Genomic DNA, 15,556 nt, shown 5'->3' with positions numbered 1-15,556 from the left:
TATCAGCAGAGCACAGTGAGGTCTCACCTGGGTTTTATCATGGGCATCTCGAAGGTGATATTCTCCACCAGTGTGGCATTCAGCAACCAGGGCTTCTGGGATGCATAGGCCACAGCGCTTCTCTTCCTAACAGAGGATATACAACAAATGCAAAAGTGAAAAATAGTCAATAATTGGTTCTCTAAATTATGATTTTTCATCTTAAAATATTTTTGTTATGAGCCTACGCAAAGATTAATCTCTTGACTAACTGGAAGCTTATGATGCTTCACAAATAGACCAGTCCATAAAGACCTGGTCCAGATATCATTAAAGACTGAGGTGTGTTTGTCATGTAAATATGATGCTGTTGGTAAGAAGTAAATAATTGGAGAGAGGGAATATCTTGTTCTCGATTATTTTCATATTTTCATGAGATATTCTGCTTGGTTGATAATGATGACGCGTAGCCATGGAAACCACCTGGTGCGTAGCACACATCAGAGCTCACCTGATGTCTCCTTCACCTGCTGTATCTCTGTCTGTGGGGCTGGAAAGACAATAACAAAATATTAGCTAACAAAGTAAATGAAAATCAAAACTTAAAAATAACATGTATTCACAAACTCTTCCTCACGTTGACTATTACTTAAGTGGCTACTTTGCTGACCAATCACAAACAGGCCAGGCACTGCCCTACAGGAACACACTTATCATTAACTCTGATCTCATCCTGACTATAATATTGTTTCCCTCCCCATTTTTTCTTCCTGTAATTTGCTGATATGAAAATCATGTCTGTTGGCGTTCTCAGTACTCAGATGATCTGATTCCTTAGTCTGAGAGTAAGATGTCAATTCGAGTCATGCTCAAGATGTTTGTTGCTGTTTGAGGGTGTCTTGTTTATGCTTGCTCTATGTCTCTTGTTGTAAGCTAACCTAAAACTAAAAAGGAAAGCTGTACAAAATGCTATAATAGCCCTCATAGGGATAGCCGTGGGTTCAATTCCTCATTTAAATTCACGAGTTTTGGTTTCTCCGTCTTTACTTTGAACATTTACCTTTCATCCCCCTCGGACTCCAGGTTTGGCAAGCTAAAAAAAAAAAAAAAGACATTTTAGGTGAAGTGCATCAAAGAATGCAAAGTCACATTAAAGCTGAAAAGATCCTAAGCAGATTTATTTAGTTCATTTTCAAAGGTCTTCAAATTCATATACCACATTTTAGAATAACAAAAAGTCTCAAACACGCTTATTTTGATCACAAACGTAAACATAATTACTGCCATTAGAGTTCCAACTCTAATATTCATGTTTCAGGCTTTGAACATGCTCAGTAGAGGCAGAGGTTTATTTTTAGGATGGACAGGCTGACTGCTCTCAGTGTTGTGAGAAGGTGACTCTGATCACATGAGGGTACGGTCAGAGAGCGAGGGCTCATTTACACCAGTTTACTGAAGGTGTTAAAGCCAGCCATCACAGCAGAGAGCAGCTGTAGGACGTGACCTGGTGACCGTAACTCAAGGAGCTCCCACTGTGACTGAGTGTGTAAAGTAAGAAGTCAACAGTGTCAGCGAGTCTATTTATGAGGTGTTAAGCTCAAATTAGAACGTTAAAACAAAAGCAAAATGATTTCCTTTCAAATTGAATTAAACATACATTTTTAGTATGTAAGGTTTAATTTATTCAGTATTCTCCTTTAGAGAGCTATTCACTCAATGACACTTTTTTTTTATCTCTGACTGAACCAACAAAGGCTATTTCACATCAATAAAAACTGCCAGGAACTCAAGGTCATATTGGAAAGGGAGGCGTACAAAAGCATTTCTACCAGCAGCAGGAACCTCAAGATCAATAAGGGAGGAACTTTCTACAGCTTCTTTTCTTCTTCCATAAACCTAAACATGCATGGATAAAACATTTAATGATGTCGGACAGAAATGGAGCATGTTCACTATGATGACCACACCTGGAAAGAGGATTTTCGATTAAACAGAAAAAGACATGGCAATGGATAGTGTCACTAACAGTGACATACACTATGATGGGAAAGGCTTAATGCTTAGCAACATTAGATAAAGCTAGTTTTAGCATTAAGCCTACCTCCTGTCACAGAAATCAATTTCAAAGTGTTACATCAGTTTCTAGCTTCTCGCTTAATTGCTAACTTTAGCTTTTCTCTCTTAGCTAATCGTCTTTTAAACACAATTTGTGAATGACTGCCTGGCCCCTATAAGGCCCCACTTTATTATCAATGACTGTTTGGATCCTGACGAAAAGAGAAACAATTCTTTGATCTTTTACATTTATACATACTATGTGTTTTGCAACATGGGACAAAGCAGTTTGACTTTATAACAGCGTTTTGGATTCCCATCCTGATACCTGATGTTATGAGAAAATGGCCGCTGTTTGATGGAGGTGAATTCTACTGTTAAAGGGTATTTATACACCCTTGTCTTGTTTTTCATTTTAATGATTTAGACTCACAAAACCATCATTGTTTACAGTAAAACTAGCAAATTGAGATCTCAGAATTAGGTTAGAGTGAAGAAATGTCTGTCTTCATGTCTGCAGCATTGATGTGCAGAATTCTGTTATAGTTTAAATAAAAGCTAAATCATTGTCGTATGAAAGTCACTTTGTTCCACATTAGGGGCACTTCTGAATCCAGACACATCTGCAAGAAAAAAATGTAATGAGATGTCCTGAATTTCTCACACACTAAAAGTCATTCTCTGTTTGGAAGCAGAGGTTGACCAAATAATCAACCGTTTAATCACATGCTTTCACAAAAGGTCAAAAATGAGCTTTTTAATGTTCAGGACGACTAATATGAGCGCTACTTCAAGGGCTCTTGGGTTGAGACTATTTCGTCGTTTCACCAAAAAAGAACATATTACAAAGTAAAACAAATGCTAAGCTAATGGTTAATTCAGGCAGAGGACATCCATCCATCCACTGATGTCGAACAGCTTACTCTCAAAGTCACCAATTACCATCAGACAAGTCAACAAGCTTGAGGAGCACTCGGCGCACCCTCCTGATTAGCCATGTTGGTTGTTCCCACCAAAAATAAAAAACCCACTCTCCTTTATGCATCTGCTGCCATTTTCTTGCTGTGCTTCCTTTAAAACCTCAGTGGTTTTTATCTACTGGGATCTATTCTGAGTTCAGCCATCACATGTACTGTTCAGAATTTTTGGTCGTCTGAACTTCAAAAGCAGACACGCAAACTCTCATCCTCTGAGATACAGAATTCATACCCATGTTGCTGTGATTACATCTATTACTGAGTGACAGCACACCTTATTGAGAGGGTTCAGTACCTTGCACAGCCCAAAATAATATCAGAGAAGAAACTATGTGAGGGTGTGTGTTTAAGTATGTGCATGGTAGCCAGGAGTACATCGAATAGAGGGCAACTTAACTTAAAAACAAGGACCAATGTTGTTGTGGTAGAAGAGATATTGTGATGTGAAGGTCACTCTGAGTATGATGGACAGAGGAAGGTGGGACATGATGATTCCGTTTCAGCTGAGCTTTTTCAATTGTGCTCTAATTTATTGATCCACGCTCTACACTTGAATTTCCCTCGGGATCAATAAAGTATCTATCTATCTATCTATCTATCTATCTATCTATCTATCTATCTATCTATCTATCTATCTATCTATCTATCTATCTATCTATCTATCTATCTATCTATCTATCTATCTATCTATCTATCTATCTATCTATCTGCTGAACCTTATAATTGGCCCTTTGCCAGACTTTTTGCAGCAGGTTCAGAAAGACTCCAAAGGAAAACATACAATTAGTCCAAGCAAAAGAGGCCTAGCTCTTGTTTTCTGCAGTCCTAAACGCAAATACAAGCCCATTAAAACAGAAAAATTACTCAGCATCAGTCCATATAAATAATCACTTCAATGTGTGCTCAACCATTCTAACATAACATCCAACGAAACAAAGAACTAATACTCCAGAGACAATAATTAATCAAGATTTAATTGAATAAGTCTTTAAGTTGTGCCCTACTAAAATAAAATTTCATTAATTTAGTGCAGTGGTTTCCATCCAAAAAGGTGGTAACAAGAGCATATCCTTCTTTTTCTATAAAAAATGGGAGAGGAACTGTTCATTTAACCATTTTTGAATGTTAAACTCTTTTCCTATTGATGGCCTAATCTTAAAATATCAAACAAGTAGAAACTCTGTTATTGGCATTGTAATAAGAAACTGAGATTTCGATGTTCAGGGGTCATTTGAAATGTTGGTTGGTAGAGCTAATGTGAAGAGATGTTACATCTATGTAACTCATTTTTGGTCAGTGGTGCATTAAAGGACTCTACATGCTGTATATGACATAAAAAACGAAAGCTGCAATCTCAGCTCTATTTCCCTTATCCACAAATTCAACTATGAGGTATGGCCCTGTCAGAGTCAGAGGTCTGAGTTTGATGCTTATTGCCGCACCGTGTCAGGGATGTAGAATTAATGGCCAAACTATAAACAAGAGCACCCAACCGCCTCTGACAGACTAATTACCTGGGAGGTTTATAAAGATGAGAATTGAACAGAGGGGTCAGTTTCTTCACAAATGAAAATCTCACCTCTGGATTGTATTGCATTTTAAGAATGATCTGTATAACATACAGTACATGTATACTGTGATGGTGAGGAAACCCCTCAATCGTGAAGCACTAATTAGTTTATGGGTAATGAATCAGTTTTGCACATGTAAAAATGATTCACTAACAGCATGTCTCTGTGGATGTTGAGGCAAGTAGTATCTCAAAATGAAACACAGATTAAATTAGAGAACAGTTAATTTCACAAGTACCTGTTCCAGGTGACTGCTCCTGATACTCTCTGCATCTCCCCCAGCGCTGCCAGCAACAGAGACGACTTCCCACAACCCACCTGCCCTACGATCATGGTCACCTTACCTGAGAGGTTTCACCAGAGAGAGAGACAAACACACAGCATAGTATGAGGTAGGAAACTAAACAGAAAGACATCTGAGGAGGTAGACTGATTATATGCTGCTCACCAAAAGGAATCTTTATGTCTACATTAGAAAGTGTCGGTGGTCCGTCCGTCCAGGTAAAATAACCGCTAGTTATCTGAAGAGAACAAATCATAGATTCACCCAGAGATTGAAAACACATTAAATCACTTTATGCAGAGGAAGGAGGAAACTGCTGCTTTTCATTTGCAGCTAAGATAAATGACTCACAGATTAAATTGGTCAAACAAATCACTGCTGAAAGAAATTCTACGGAACTGGAGATATTTTTTTTATGTCAAGGAAATCCAATCACCAACTTCCTGAATATTAAAAACACATGTCTGAAGTGCTTCTCCAAGGCAAATTAATTTAATTTTGAAAATGGCAATGTGCAGACAAGCCTCCAAGTTCTGCTTCAAAGTGTTGCTATGGTGACCATTGGTCTCCAACACATTCTGTACCATGTTCATGCAGTGATGTGATGATGAAACTTAGACAGAAGTATTCATTTTACACACTTTAGTGCAAAGTACCGCATGAAGATGCTTGTTATATGTTAAGTACTACGCATACACCACATGTCTTAAGACCTCAAAGTCATTTATGAAATCTTTAAATGTTATTTACAATAATAAACCCATTACATCTCTCCCCAGGGATTATGATTCAATTCAGTCTTTTTTATATATATTCATTTTTAAAACCCAGTTCTATTTTACAGCAAATCAATTCAGTCTTTTATCTCCAATGTTTATACAGGAACATCTAATTGTTAAACTTAATCAACGTCAAATGTATATATGACTAGAAAAAGACTTTCTTCTTGTTGTGGTCTATGTACAGTGACAACAGTCCTCAATGCGGCGGCCCAGGTTTAACCCCCACCTTTGTCACCATACTGCTTGCATATCACAATCTCTGTCTCTTTCTCAAGTTCAAGTTCAAGTTCAAGTTCAAGTTGCTTTATTGGCATGAAAATTGATGTTCCCAAAGCACTCTCTTTCTCCTTTATTTCTCTGTTCTCTCAATTTAAAAATGTATCTGTTCTTTTACGAGTTCTGATGCTGTGGTGTTGGCTTTAAATATTGTTTTTTTATATTCTGAAGTTTTCTTAAGAATATGCATCTCAAGAGGCTTTGAGTGATCTATTTTTCAATCAAGTTTTTAAAATGCTGGGACACCACACCACAAACAACCTATTGAATGATTTTTGTCTGTCATAAACTCAGTCAATGCTTCTAGAAAAAAATCTGACATGTAATGATAATTTTTCAACTAATCAAGGCCAATTCAACTACATCTAGTTTCAAATGAGGCCAAATGCGTAGTGTCCATTGCAGCCTGAATTATAAAACACTGACGTCTCCTTTAATCCCTCTCACCTTGATACAGATGTCTTGGTCCATGTCCTGGGGGAGTCCGTTGCCTTCATGGTCCCCCTCTGAGCTGTAGTTATTCCAGTCATCCTTCGGGGGGTGCTTCCGGTTCACCACCTTCAGGGGCTTGAGGTGTTGGAATAAAGAGGAGGAGGAGGGTGAAGGGAAATGTTTAGAGGATGACTGGAGGAGGGTTGTATAACATCAGGCACAGAGGACAGTGGAGTGAATGGTGATATCAACCGAAGACAAGGAGCAGGAGGAGAAAGACAACAACATTCACAGCAGAGTCAAACAGCCTGCACAAACAAGCAGGAGAGATCGTATGAAAGAAACAATGTCCAGCTTTCTTTCATAAATAAATAAAAAACACAAAACTCACCACAGCCTGATATTTGTTTTGGTTGTGATTGCTGGATCCAGAGGTTACCATCACTCTGGGCTCTTGTTCGTCTCCAATCTCGTCACTCGAGAAAAACTCGCTGAGCTTCTGAACACTGATTAAAACAAAAACATCAAGAAACTTAAGATAAAAAACACCTATGAATTTATAAACTGACAAACCCTCTGACCACTTACTGAACAAAGAACTAGAGTAGCAGACTATATGCTCACATTTTTATCGAGACAACATCATCGCGATGTCCGTCCAGTAAAATAAATATCGTAAACCAATACTTCGCCAACACAGCTATTTAAATTTATGACAAAATTGTGCAAAAATTAGGAAATTTTCTCCGCTGGGATCAATTCCCTCCAATTTACTTATTTATGCCTCCACATGTATCACGGATAAAGACAATAAGCCAGCAGTAGAGTAGTAGTGTGTAAGAGCAATTATGCTGCAACAGTGACATCAGCATGAGTATGTGTATCATCATCACAAGAGCATCATGAAAGGAGAATGACTCGAAGACATCAAAGGTTTTTAGTCTGTAGAAAGAATGGTCCCCTTTAAAAAATAAACCTAATGGGAAAGCGGCACAATGACTCTGCACTAAAGGTGTTGTTAGCCTGTTCTCTTTGGTAACAAAGAGACCTTTTATGAGGATAAAGTGTGTCAGCTCAGTCAGTCCAAAAATAGACACCTCGGAGGATCACAGGGAGCTTCTGCAAGCACAAAAGATGGCCACTCTTGTTAAAATAAAGTGCTTACACCCCCTTCAAACCGTGTATGGAATATGTATAATGCTGCAATTCTGCAGCAGTTTCATCACCTCCACCCACTACACTCCTCCTCTGTGATCTTTTTTAGGAGGTGAAGGCAGAGAAGACCTATAACTACCCTGAGATTTTTTAAAGAAAAGACTTCTGCTTCATTGACTTAATGACAAATGCATGAAACAACATAGGAATCATTCAAGTGAATTCATTGACACTAGATTAGGGTTTCTTTTTTCTAAAGTTAACCATGTACATATCTTGTACTTTAAAGGCATCTTGTATTTGCTCCAGACACACTTATTAAGATTTTGGTTGAAATTGTCTTTATGTCATCTGTAGGTGTTGTAAGCCTGTAAAAACCATGAACCCACTCAAAGCATGAGCTGAGGTTCACTTCTGGACCAGTGGCGCATGTGCATCTAAGTGATGGGCTTTTGAGGGAGCACAGAGGGGAGGGGACGGGTGCAGATGGAGCACTGAGGGAACGCTACTTTCAAAATCATCAACCCTGCCTTTAATATTGAGTTTGTCCAAATGTTGTGACTGTATTTTTATGCAAATGTTAAGATGTGTTTCAACCTAAAGAGTATGAAAACATTGTTTACAGTAGACAATTCTGTAAACTATCCAGTTTAAGAAGCCCTGCAGGATTGGGAATGTATAATTTCTGCAGCATTAGTAGCGCAGCGATGGAGCACAGGAACTCTGCAGCAGAATAATCACATCATAGATCTTGTAGTTAACTGGTGAAATAAATAGGCAGAGTTACCGTGTCAGAGACATGGGTACAAATACAACAGAGAAATAGAAATGTTGTTACAAATGCTGATCAAACAATACAGCCGTTCATCCATCTACTGCAGGAAAAGGTCAAGTGTTTCATCTACGTTGCTTGTTTTTCACCCTCGTGCTTGCTGACTGCAGTGTTTTTTTGTTTCAGTTAATTTTCTCACCAAGAAATATTTACAGACAACCATGTTTCATAGTTTAACAATAGAGTAAGAGACTATTAATACAAAATCTACATACAGATAATGATACAGTGATCAACTCTGAAATATTTTCTATCTTTGGCATCATACTGAATTCACAATGCCAGACTCAGATATCCCCTTGACACATACAACTAGATGGAGAAGGATGTGACATTTCACACTCTGTCGCACTGTCTCCTTCATCTGTCACAGGAGTAATGTGTGCCACCAGGGACAAGGTGGGTGATGGGTAGCACAGTTCCATTGTAATTACTCTATAAAAAGAAACTCCTTCAAAAAGTGTTGTGGAGCTACACAAACGCTTCAACATGGTGTGTGTCATCTTCTCCCATCAATCACACCTGATTTAAGTGTGGTGTTAAAAGCTTCAAGCAACAAACAGCAGAATTCAGTAGCACCCTTTTATTTATGCAGACTAAGTCATTTGGTGTTTATCATTAATTAGACACTATTGATTCCGAGCAGAGTTGTTCCCCTGAGCACCACAGCATGTGATACTGACCTTTAGGAGGTTTTTTTGCTTTGTTTCTTACCTCACTAGAGCCTTGACAGTGGAGCGCACCACACTAGAGAGCAGGAAGAGGGGGGTGACCAGGATGTGGAAGAGGGACAGAGAGGCAAAGGCCACAGCTGGGGACAGATCAGCGTCCTCTGAGATGTGCACGTGAACCACAAACGTCTACAAGAAGAAAGGAAAGGACAGGGTGGCCGTGTTACTCTGGGGAGCACGGATTTAGAGCCTGTGAATGAGGCACTTTTGATTGGCAGATATTTTTTTATTTGGGGTATTGGCGAGAAGCACAAGTCATTTTCTAGCTGTCAGAATCAAGATTTTCTATTAAGCCTTAATGGAATCCAAACAAAAATCAATAATTTTTCTACAGCTGCCGGTCATCTAAAATTGTCGCATTGGTATCCGTCTGCAACGCTCAGGTCTACTGCATGAAGGACTTCTATAAATACAGGCAGGCTTTAGTGTACTGCTGTCAGAGATACTTCCAATTTGTCATGGTGAAATCTCAATAACATGTTACAATCAGATAACCAGTCCCAGTCTCTGCTTTTTTTACCCAGGGGTCTGTACAGGACATAAAGATTCATTCACACTTTGGTGACTTAAAGGTAGAGCAAGAGTTTAAACTCACCGTCAAAACGGCTGCAATGGGAATAGCTGCATTCATGAAAACTGGAAATAGAAAATAGAAAACAGAGAACAATATTCAGAAGAACTCTTTTCAGATTTAACCCAATAAAACTGACAGAAAATGTAGAGATATGTTTTCACAACAAGCAATAGGTTATCCATAGTAGTTTGTTTTTATTGTTTCTCTTTGATTGGATGATAACTTGATCAAATTAAACGTCTTTTTAGTTCCATCAATTTTTCTAGTTTTAACTAAAGGCACTCTGCAAAACCAGTAAAACAAAGTCACTATGAAACTGAATTGCCCTTCTGGGATAAATCAAGTTGTCTGATGCAGATGGAATCACAACATCCTGTGTAAATGTGGTCGTTATCCTCTTCTCTTCGCCCATTTCTAGAAGTGGCTTCTCACTATCAGCTGTGCTGTTAGCTTAAATTGCCATGAAATGAACTCGCTGCTGTGGAATCAATCGTGCTGTGTTCAATGTTCATGTCATTACTCAAGGAGGGAACAATGGTTGTCAACGACTCTTCAAACTGAAATGGTTTATTTGAGACTGGATATTGGTCTTTTTTATTGACTGGAGCCATGAAGACTGTACAGCCATTATTTATCTTAGCGAGTAGAAGTAGATAAGTAGGACGATCTGTGGAAAACAAATAACTACTAAGTGGCCATGTTGTGCACTGCTGGGTGCAATTAAGTATAAATATCCACATAAATCTGTCTCATATGTAATCTGTCTTTACTTTCAGTTATTGTATGTTGACTTAAAGATGTTGGCTGTGCTTTTTTAAGGATTGACGCAGTACAGACCTTTTGACTCCCTGTGAATGTTAACAAAAGAAACACATGAAGTGCAAATGTCAGAGAGAGTTGAGTGTGTGCAGAGGAAACAGCTCCTAACTGGATATAGATGTGTAGAGAGCGAAGGCCTGCAGGCTGGTGAGCTCTTTGCCCCTCATCTCCTCCACACTGTCACAGAAGATGTTCTCCCAGGCATACAGCTTCAGCAGCTTGATGCCCCGTAGCAGCTCATTGGTCTTCTTTAAGCGTTCACTGGAGTATTCCTAAAAGTAGAGAGGGGGTCTTTGATTATAAGACAGCAATAGAGCACATCGAGGACAGGTAAATTCAAAAAGGATGACGCTATTGTCACCTTTAAACAGTACAGTATTATCTTTACCAGGGACTGGTTTTACTAAATATAGAGCCTGTATTATAAAGGATGTGTGTGTGTGTGTGTCTGAGCGAGAGACGCCTGAAATGACTCAGTTAACTTCTGCATAACCCCTTTAAAAAACAGAAGCTCAGAGCCCTTTCACATCGAAAACACTGATTACATTTTATGTTGACATATTTGTTAACATATTCATATGTTATTTCTAACATGAAACTGCATGAGGTAAAAACTTGGAATTGTTTGTAGTTGATCCGTGAGGCACTAAAATAGGTTTTAAAATCTTTGCTTGTGTCAAGAAAGCAAAGAGTCTAAAGCAAAGCCAGCAGATCAGGGGCTATGATGTAAACCAGGGTACTGGACAAATTGAAGTTTGGACCTAAAGATATTGTCATAGAAAAAGTCGACAGATCACTTTAGTTGTCGCACATATTACATGTCTGCGGCAAATGTCGTGGTATACAACCGAAATAAATCTCAGTCTCAAAATCAAGTGCAAGCTCTCATGTGGCAGTACAGGGGGAGAAGCTCTGTTATCCAGAAAACAACAATGTGTGTAATGTGCACCTATGGTTTGACCAGAGTTCAGTTGCACTGGGACATGTGGGGAAAGTGGGCCAATGAAGAAAGCAGCCCCCACTCGTACTAAATCCCTTTCTGGCTTGATGCGTGTCATATATACTGGAGTTCAGAGATACATTTGTGTCCACAGAAGAACATCTTAATCATGTTATGGTGCTGTTCGCTGTATTAAAAAAAAGTATTGACAATCTATATATACAGTATTTAAACGATGAAATTAAATGACTACACTGTCATTGCACTACAACGTTTGAAAAAGAGAAGTATACAATTAAGACTCTCTGGCAGCACTCATTTGCTGAATTTACTAAACAAGCCACCAGAGTTGTGGGGCAGTATTTTTTAAGTGCAACTCAGTCCTTGCGAACATCTATAAACAGGTGCAACAGGCACAAACAATGTCAAATCTCTTCTCACCAGGGTGCTCTTTTGTGTTTGGGACAACTTGGTGGCCACAAAGTATTGTACAGGAGCTAGCACAGCGATGACAGTCGCTCCAATCAAGGCACTGATTCCCAGGAGGTAGTAGAGCAGGATTACTCCCACAATTATCTGAAAGTCAAAGAAAACCAGAGAGAAAGGAAGATGTTATTGTAATAGAGACAAATGAGAAACATTTCCAAAGAGGCAGCCTTCAGTTACAAAGAACTCCCACAGACATAATTAAAACTGAATATTCACAGCGCATCACTTTGTGGAAATCAGTGACCTTGAGCACAATGGGGGAGCATGCATGCAAAGAGATACATGTCGGTATAAAAAGCTTGAAATACTCCTTTCTGATATCTGTTATGAAGATAGGGGGCCTTTGAATAAAAGAAAAAGTCTTTGATGATACATACATTTCTGTTGGATTTATATTCATACACACACACAGCGTATTCCTTCAAGGTTGAGCATTTCTAAGTTAAATATTGAAGCTCATTTTCTCCCTCAACCATCTTTGGCATCAAACTAAATTCACAATGACTGAGATATCAGACTCAGATATCCCCTTGACACACACAGCTGGATGTAGATGTATGTGATATTTCACACTCTGTCCCCTTCATCTGTCACAGGATTAATGTGTGCCACCAGGGACATGGTGGATGATGGTTAACACAGTTCCATAGTAATTACTCTATAAAAAGAAAATCCTTCAAACATTTGCTGCCTCTTATATGCGTTTTTTCTGTAAATGTATCCTGGCAAATCGATAGTGATTTGGAGTTGTGGAGCTACGCAAATGCTTTAACGTGGTGTGTGTCATCTTCTCCCATCAATCACACCTGATTTAAGTGTGGTGTTCAAAGCTTCAAGCAACAAACAGCAGAATTCAGCAGCACCGTCTTATTTTGGCAGACTAAGTCATTTGGTGTTTGTCATTAATTAAACACTATTGATTCTTAGCAGAGTTGTTCCCCTGAGCACCACTACATAATCTGACCTCTGATATTAATCTTTAGGAGATTTACCCCTGTGGCCAGTTTTTTCCTCAATATCAAACACCAGGATAGTCTAAGGCCATGCTTGCAGCTGTCTTTACTTAGACTGAAGTTTTCGACTGCACAGTGTGCGGACATTTTTTTTTAGTTATTGGCCAGGTAAGCATTCACAAACATTTAGCAACATCAGACAACAATAATTTAGAAAATAAAAGACCTTTTTATCACCTTTAAACCATTATCTGCAAACAAAACTCATTGGCCAAAGTCTTTGACTCCTGAGGTCACTTTCTAACACACATGTTGAAGCTAAAGCATTAGTTTGCAGGGTTTAAGTTATCACCATTTTATGGAAATTAAGTAACAGTTCTGCCAAATATAGAGCACTCAATGAAACACGATAAATCTTTAGTGCCCAAAATAGACCCGTCTTCTACATGCACACTTAACTCCCACCATCAATATTTGACCCAATGTAACAATGGGATCCTTTGCTTAGCATATTAGCATGTTAACATTCTCTGACACTGATGTGAATGTTTTTAACTGTACAGTTCGTAGGTTCATTCGAAGTGATAGTTTAAAAAAAGGTTTTGAGTAAACTTATTTTAAAGTGTCTTGAGATATGTTACAGGTTAAGGAAAATGTAAGTCTTCTGGTGTTTTTTTTATAAACCTTGATGGTATCATCAGATTTAATTCAGTTAATCCTGAAGATAAATATTATTCATATACATTAATGTCCAAAAGTCAGACATTTGAGTCTGGAATATATGTGTATATAGTAAATGTCCTATTAGTGAAATAAAGGTAATAAGCAGCTTAAAATTATATGTTTCCAAATATGCTACAGTAACTTGATTTAACAAACAGCGACAGGCTGTGAAACACAAAAGAGAAAACAGGCTCATTAAGCCTTGGCTAAAGTCAACTGAACCTTTAAAACATCTTTTCTTTCACAGCAGCCCTAACAGTTTGTCACTGCAGAAAATCCAAAGGTGGACTAACGTTGGAAAACAAATGTGTATCATTGAGATTTATTTTGTTTTGTATGACTCCTCAATTTCTCTCATTGTGTTATTGACAGACAAAACTCTTTTGACAACAGAAATGACGACTGATTTAGATTTACTCTCAAATGATTTACTCTCTAAGACTGAGAAACTTGTTTTTTACTTTAACTAAAAAACATGAGGATCATAAATGGGCTGTACTGCCCAAATAAAAAAAAAATGGAGATTTAAACTGAAACAAAAAAAAGAGACACAAACAATCTATACTGAAACATTCAGGTTTAGTCAAGAACTTTAAAAGATCCGGTGTCACGTCCCATCAGGGCCAGAGGCGGTAACAATTTAACTCAGAGGATTGAAGGTTTTGGAGCAGACAGGCAAGGACAGCTGTAGAATAATAATGCAGCTCTGACTTGAAAGAAACCTGCAGCAGGTTTATACTCTCACTGAAGGAAAAAAACACAGCCTGTTTCCGTCCTGTATTTGTTGGGAGTTTGTTTAAATAATTTCCCTCATTGTTTATGAGTTTAATAAAAAATATTGCACAGTAAAGAGCATCAGCTGTTTGTAAAGATGGAAAAAAAAAGTTATTCACAACAAGTAGTCATGACCAAATATCATGATCATTCTGATGGATGTCTAAGTCAGAGTTATTTAAAAACAAACCTCTCTGCTCTTTCCAGACAGAGTACTCAACACCGTACAGAAGTTTTTTCCATTTCAACTCTAAGATTCTTCAATAAAAGTAGGACTAGGATAAGGAGAGGACATGAGACGGATTTTTGCTTCAAGCCATAAATCAAAAGAAAGTGTATTAGGCAAAATTGATTAACATTTGATATAGAGGTCAAAGGAAAGACAGAAATGACAAGTGGATCTCTTAAGTAAAGCAGCAAAAAGATGGGAAGGCATGGCTTAATATTTCTAATTTACTGTACCTAGATGTTTTTTCCCCTCACTCGTGGACATGGTAAAGAAATAATATTGATTATACAGTGCAGTGTGTCATGAAACAAATGGTCCAATTATAGGATAGTATCACAAAAGAGGAAGGTCACAGGTTTGAAATCGACTGTTCACATGAGCAGTGAATCTCTCCACCTCCTGCAGGCGTTTTAATACTTGGAGCTCGACTTCGGCCTTCACATCTCTGTTTATATTCATAGCATGATAAAAATGCAGCGAAACAGAAATATGAAACACAGACCGATACCCCCATGTATTATAATGCTGTGTGTTAATTAGGGGATAAATGAGTAGTTGCATAAGCTACTGTAAGCATTTAGCTCCTGTAGCTGCTGTGTTTCACCAAACAGCATCGATAACACATGTGACCTGCAACAACTTTAATGGGCCTCAGGATAATTCTGTTTTCTCCAGTGAGTTACTGGTGCTGGCTTTTTGAGCGTGAAAAATACATTAAAGGTTTTCATTTCAGTTACTAACAATGTCACCTTCACTAAAAACTTTAGTGCCCGATAACATAAGGTAAAGGAATGTGGAGGAAACAAAAAAACAAGGCAGACTCTGTATTACAAATTCAAGTAATGTTGCAGCACTGTTCATGCTGCTAACAGGGAATCAAACCAGAGTCTGTACTGTGAGATGATCATAAACAAATCTAGGGTTTAATGGTAGGACTCTAACCGTGCATTAAAATTGGCTTAAACCTTTATACAGGATGGCA

The 15,556-nt window shown here is 38.2% G+C and overlaps 1 protein-coding gene across 4 annotated transcripts in view; it reads right to left on the bottom strand.

Moving 5' to 3' along the window:
• abcc8 (ATP-binding cassette, sub-family C (CFTR/MRP), member 8) overlaps positions 1-15,556 on the bottom strand; it is a 49,913-nt gene that overhangs the window by 17,247 nt on the left and 17,110 nt on the right. For 3 of the 4 annotated variants that reach the window (XM_079346585.1, XM_079346582.1, XM_079346583.1), the window contains exons 10-20: positions 11,848-11,982; positions 10,576-10,738; positions 9,669-9,709; positions 9,057-9,202; positions 6,747-6,861; positions 6,371-6,547; positions 5,031-5,103; positions 4,821-4,926; positions 1,040-1,072; positions 491-529; positions 28-126 (exon numbers count right to left, since the gene is read on the bottom strand). In XM_079346585.1, the coding sequence (XP_079202711.1) occupies positions 28-126; positions 491-529; positions 1,040-1,072; positions 4,821-4,926; positions 5,031-5,103; positions 6,371-6,547; positions 6,747-6,861; positions 9,057-9,202; positions 9,669-9,709; positions 10,576-10,738; positions 11,848-11,982 (1,127 nt within the window). The remainder of the gene's footprint in view (positions 1-27; positions 127-490; positions 530-1,039; positions 1,073-4,820; positions 4,927-5,030; positions 5,104-6,370; positions 6,548-6,746; positions 6,862-9,056; positions 9,203-9,668; positions 9,710-10,575; positions 10,739-11,847; positions 11,983-15,556) is intronic. The other variant, XM_079346584.1, reaches the window with a different exon arrangement.

This window comes from Symphodus melops (genome assembly GCF_947650265.1).
Source record: "Symphodus melops genome assembly, chromosome: 6".
In the NCBI taxonomy this organism is placed as follows: Eukaryota; Metazoa; Chordata; class Actinopteri; order Labriformes; family Labridae; genus Symphodus; species Symphodus melops.
The sequence above is the reverse complement of the archived record's forward strand: the minus strand, read 5'-3'. Positions and strand labels throughout refer to the sequence as shown.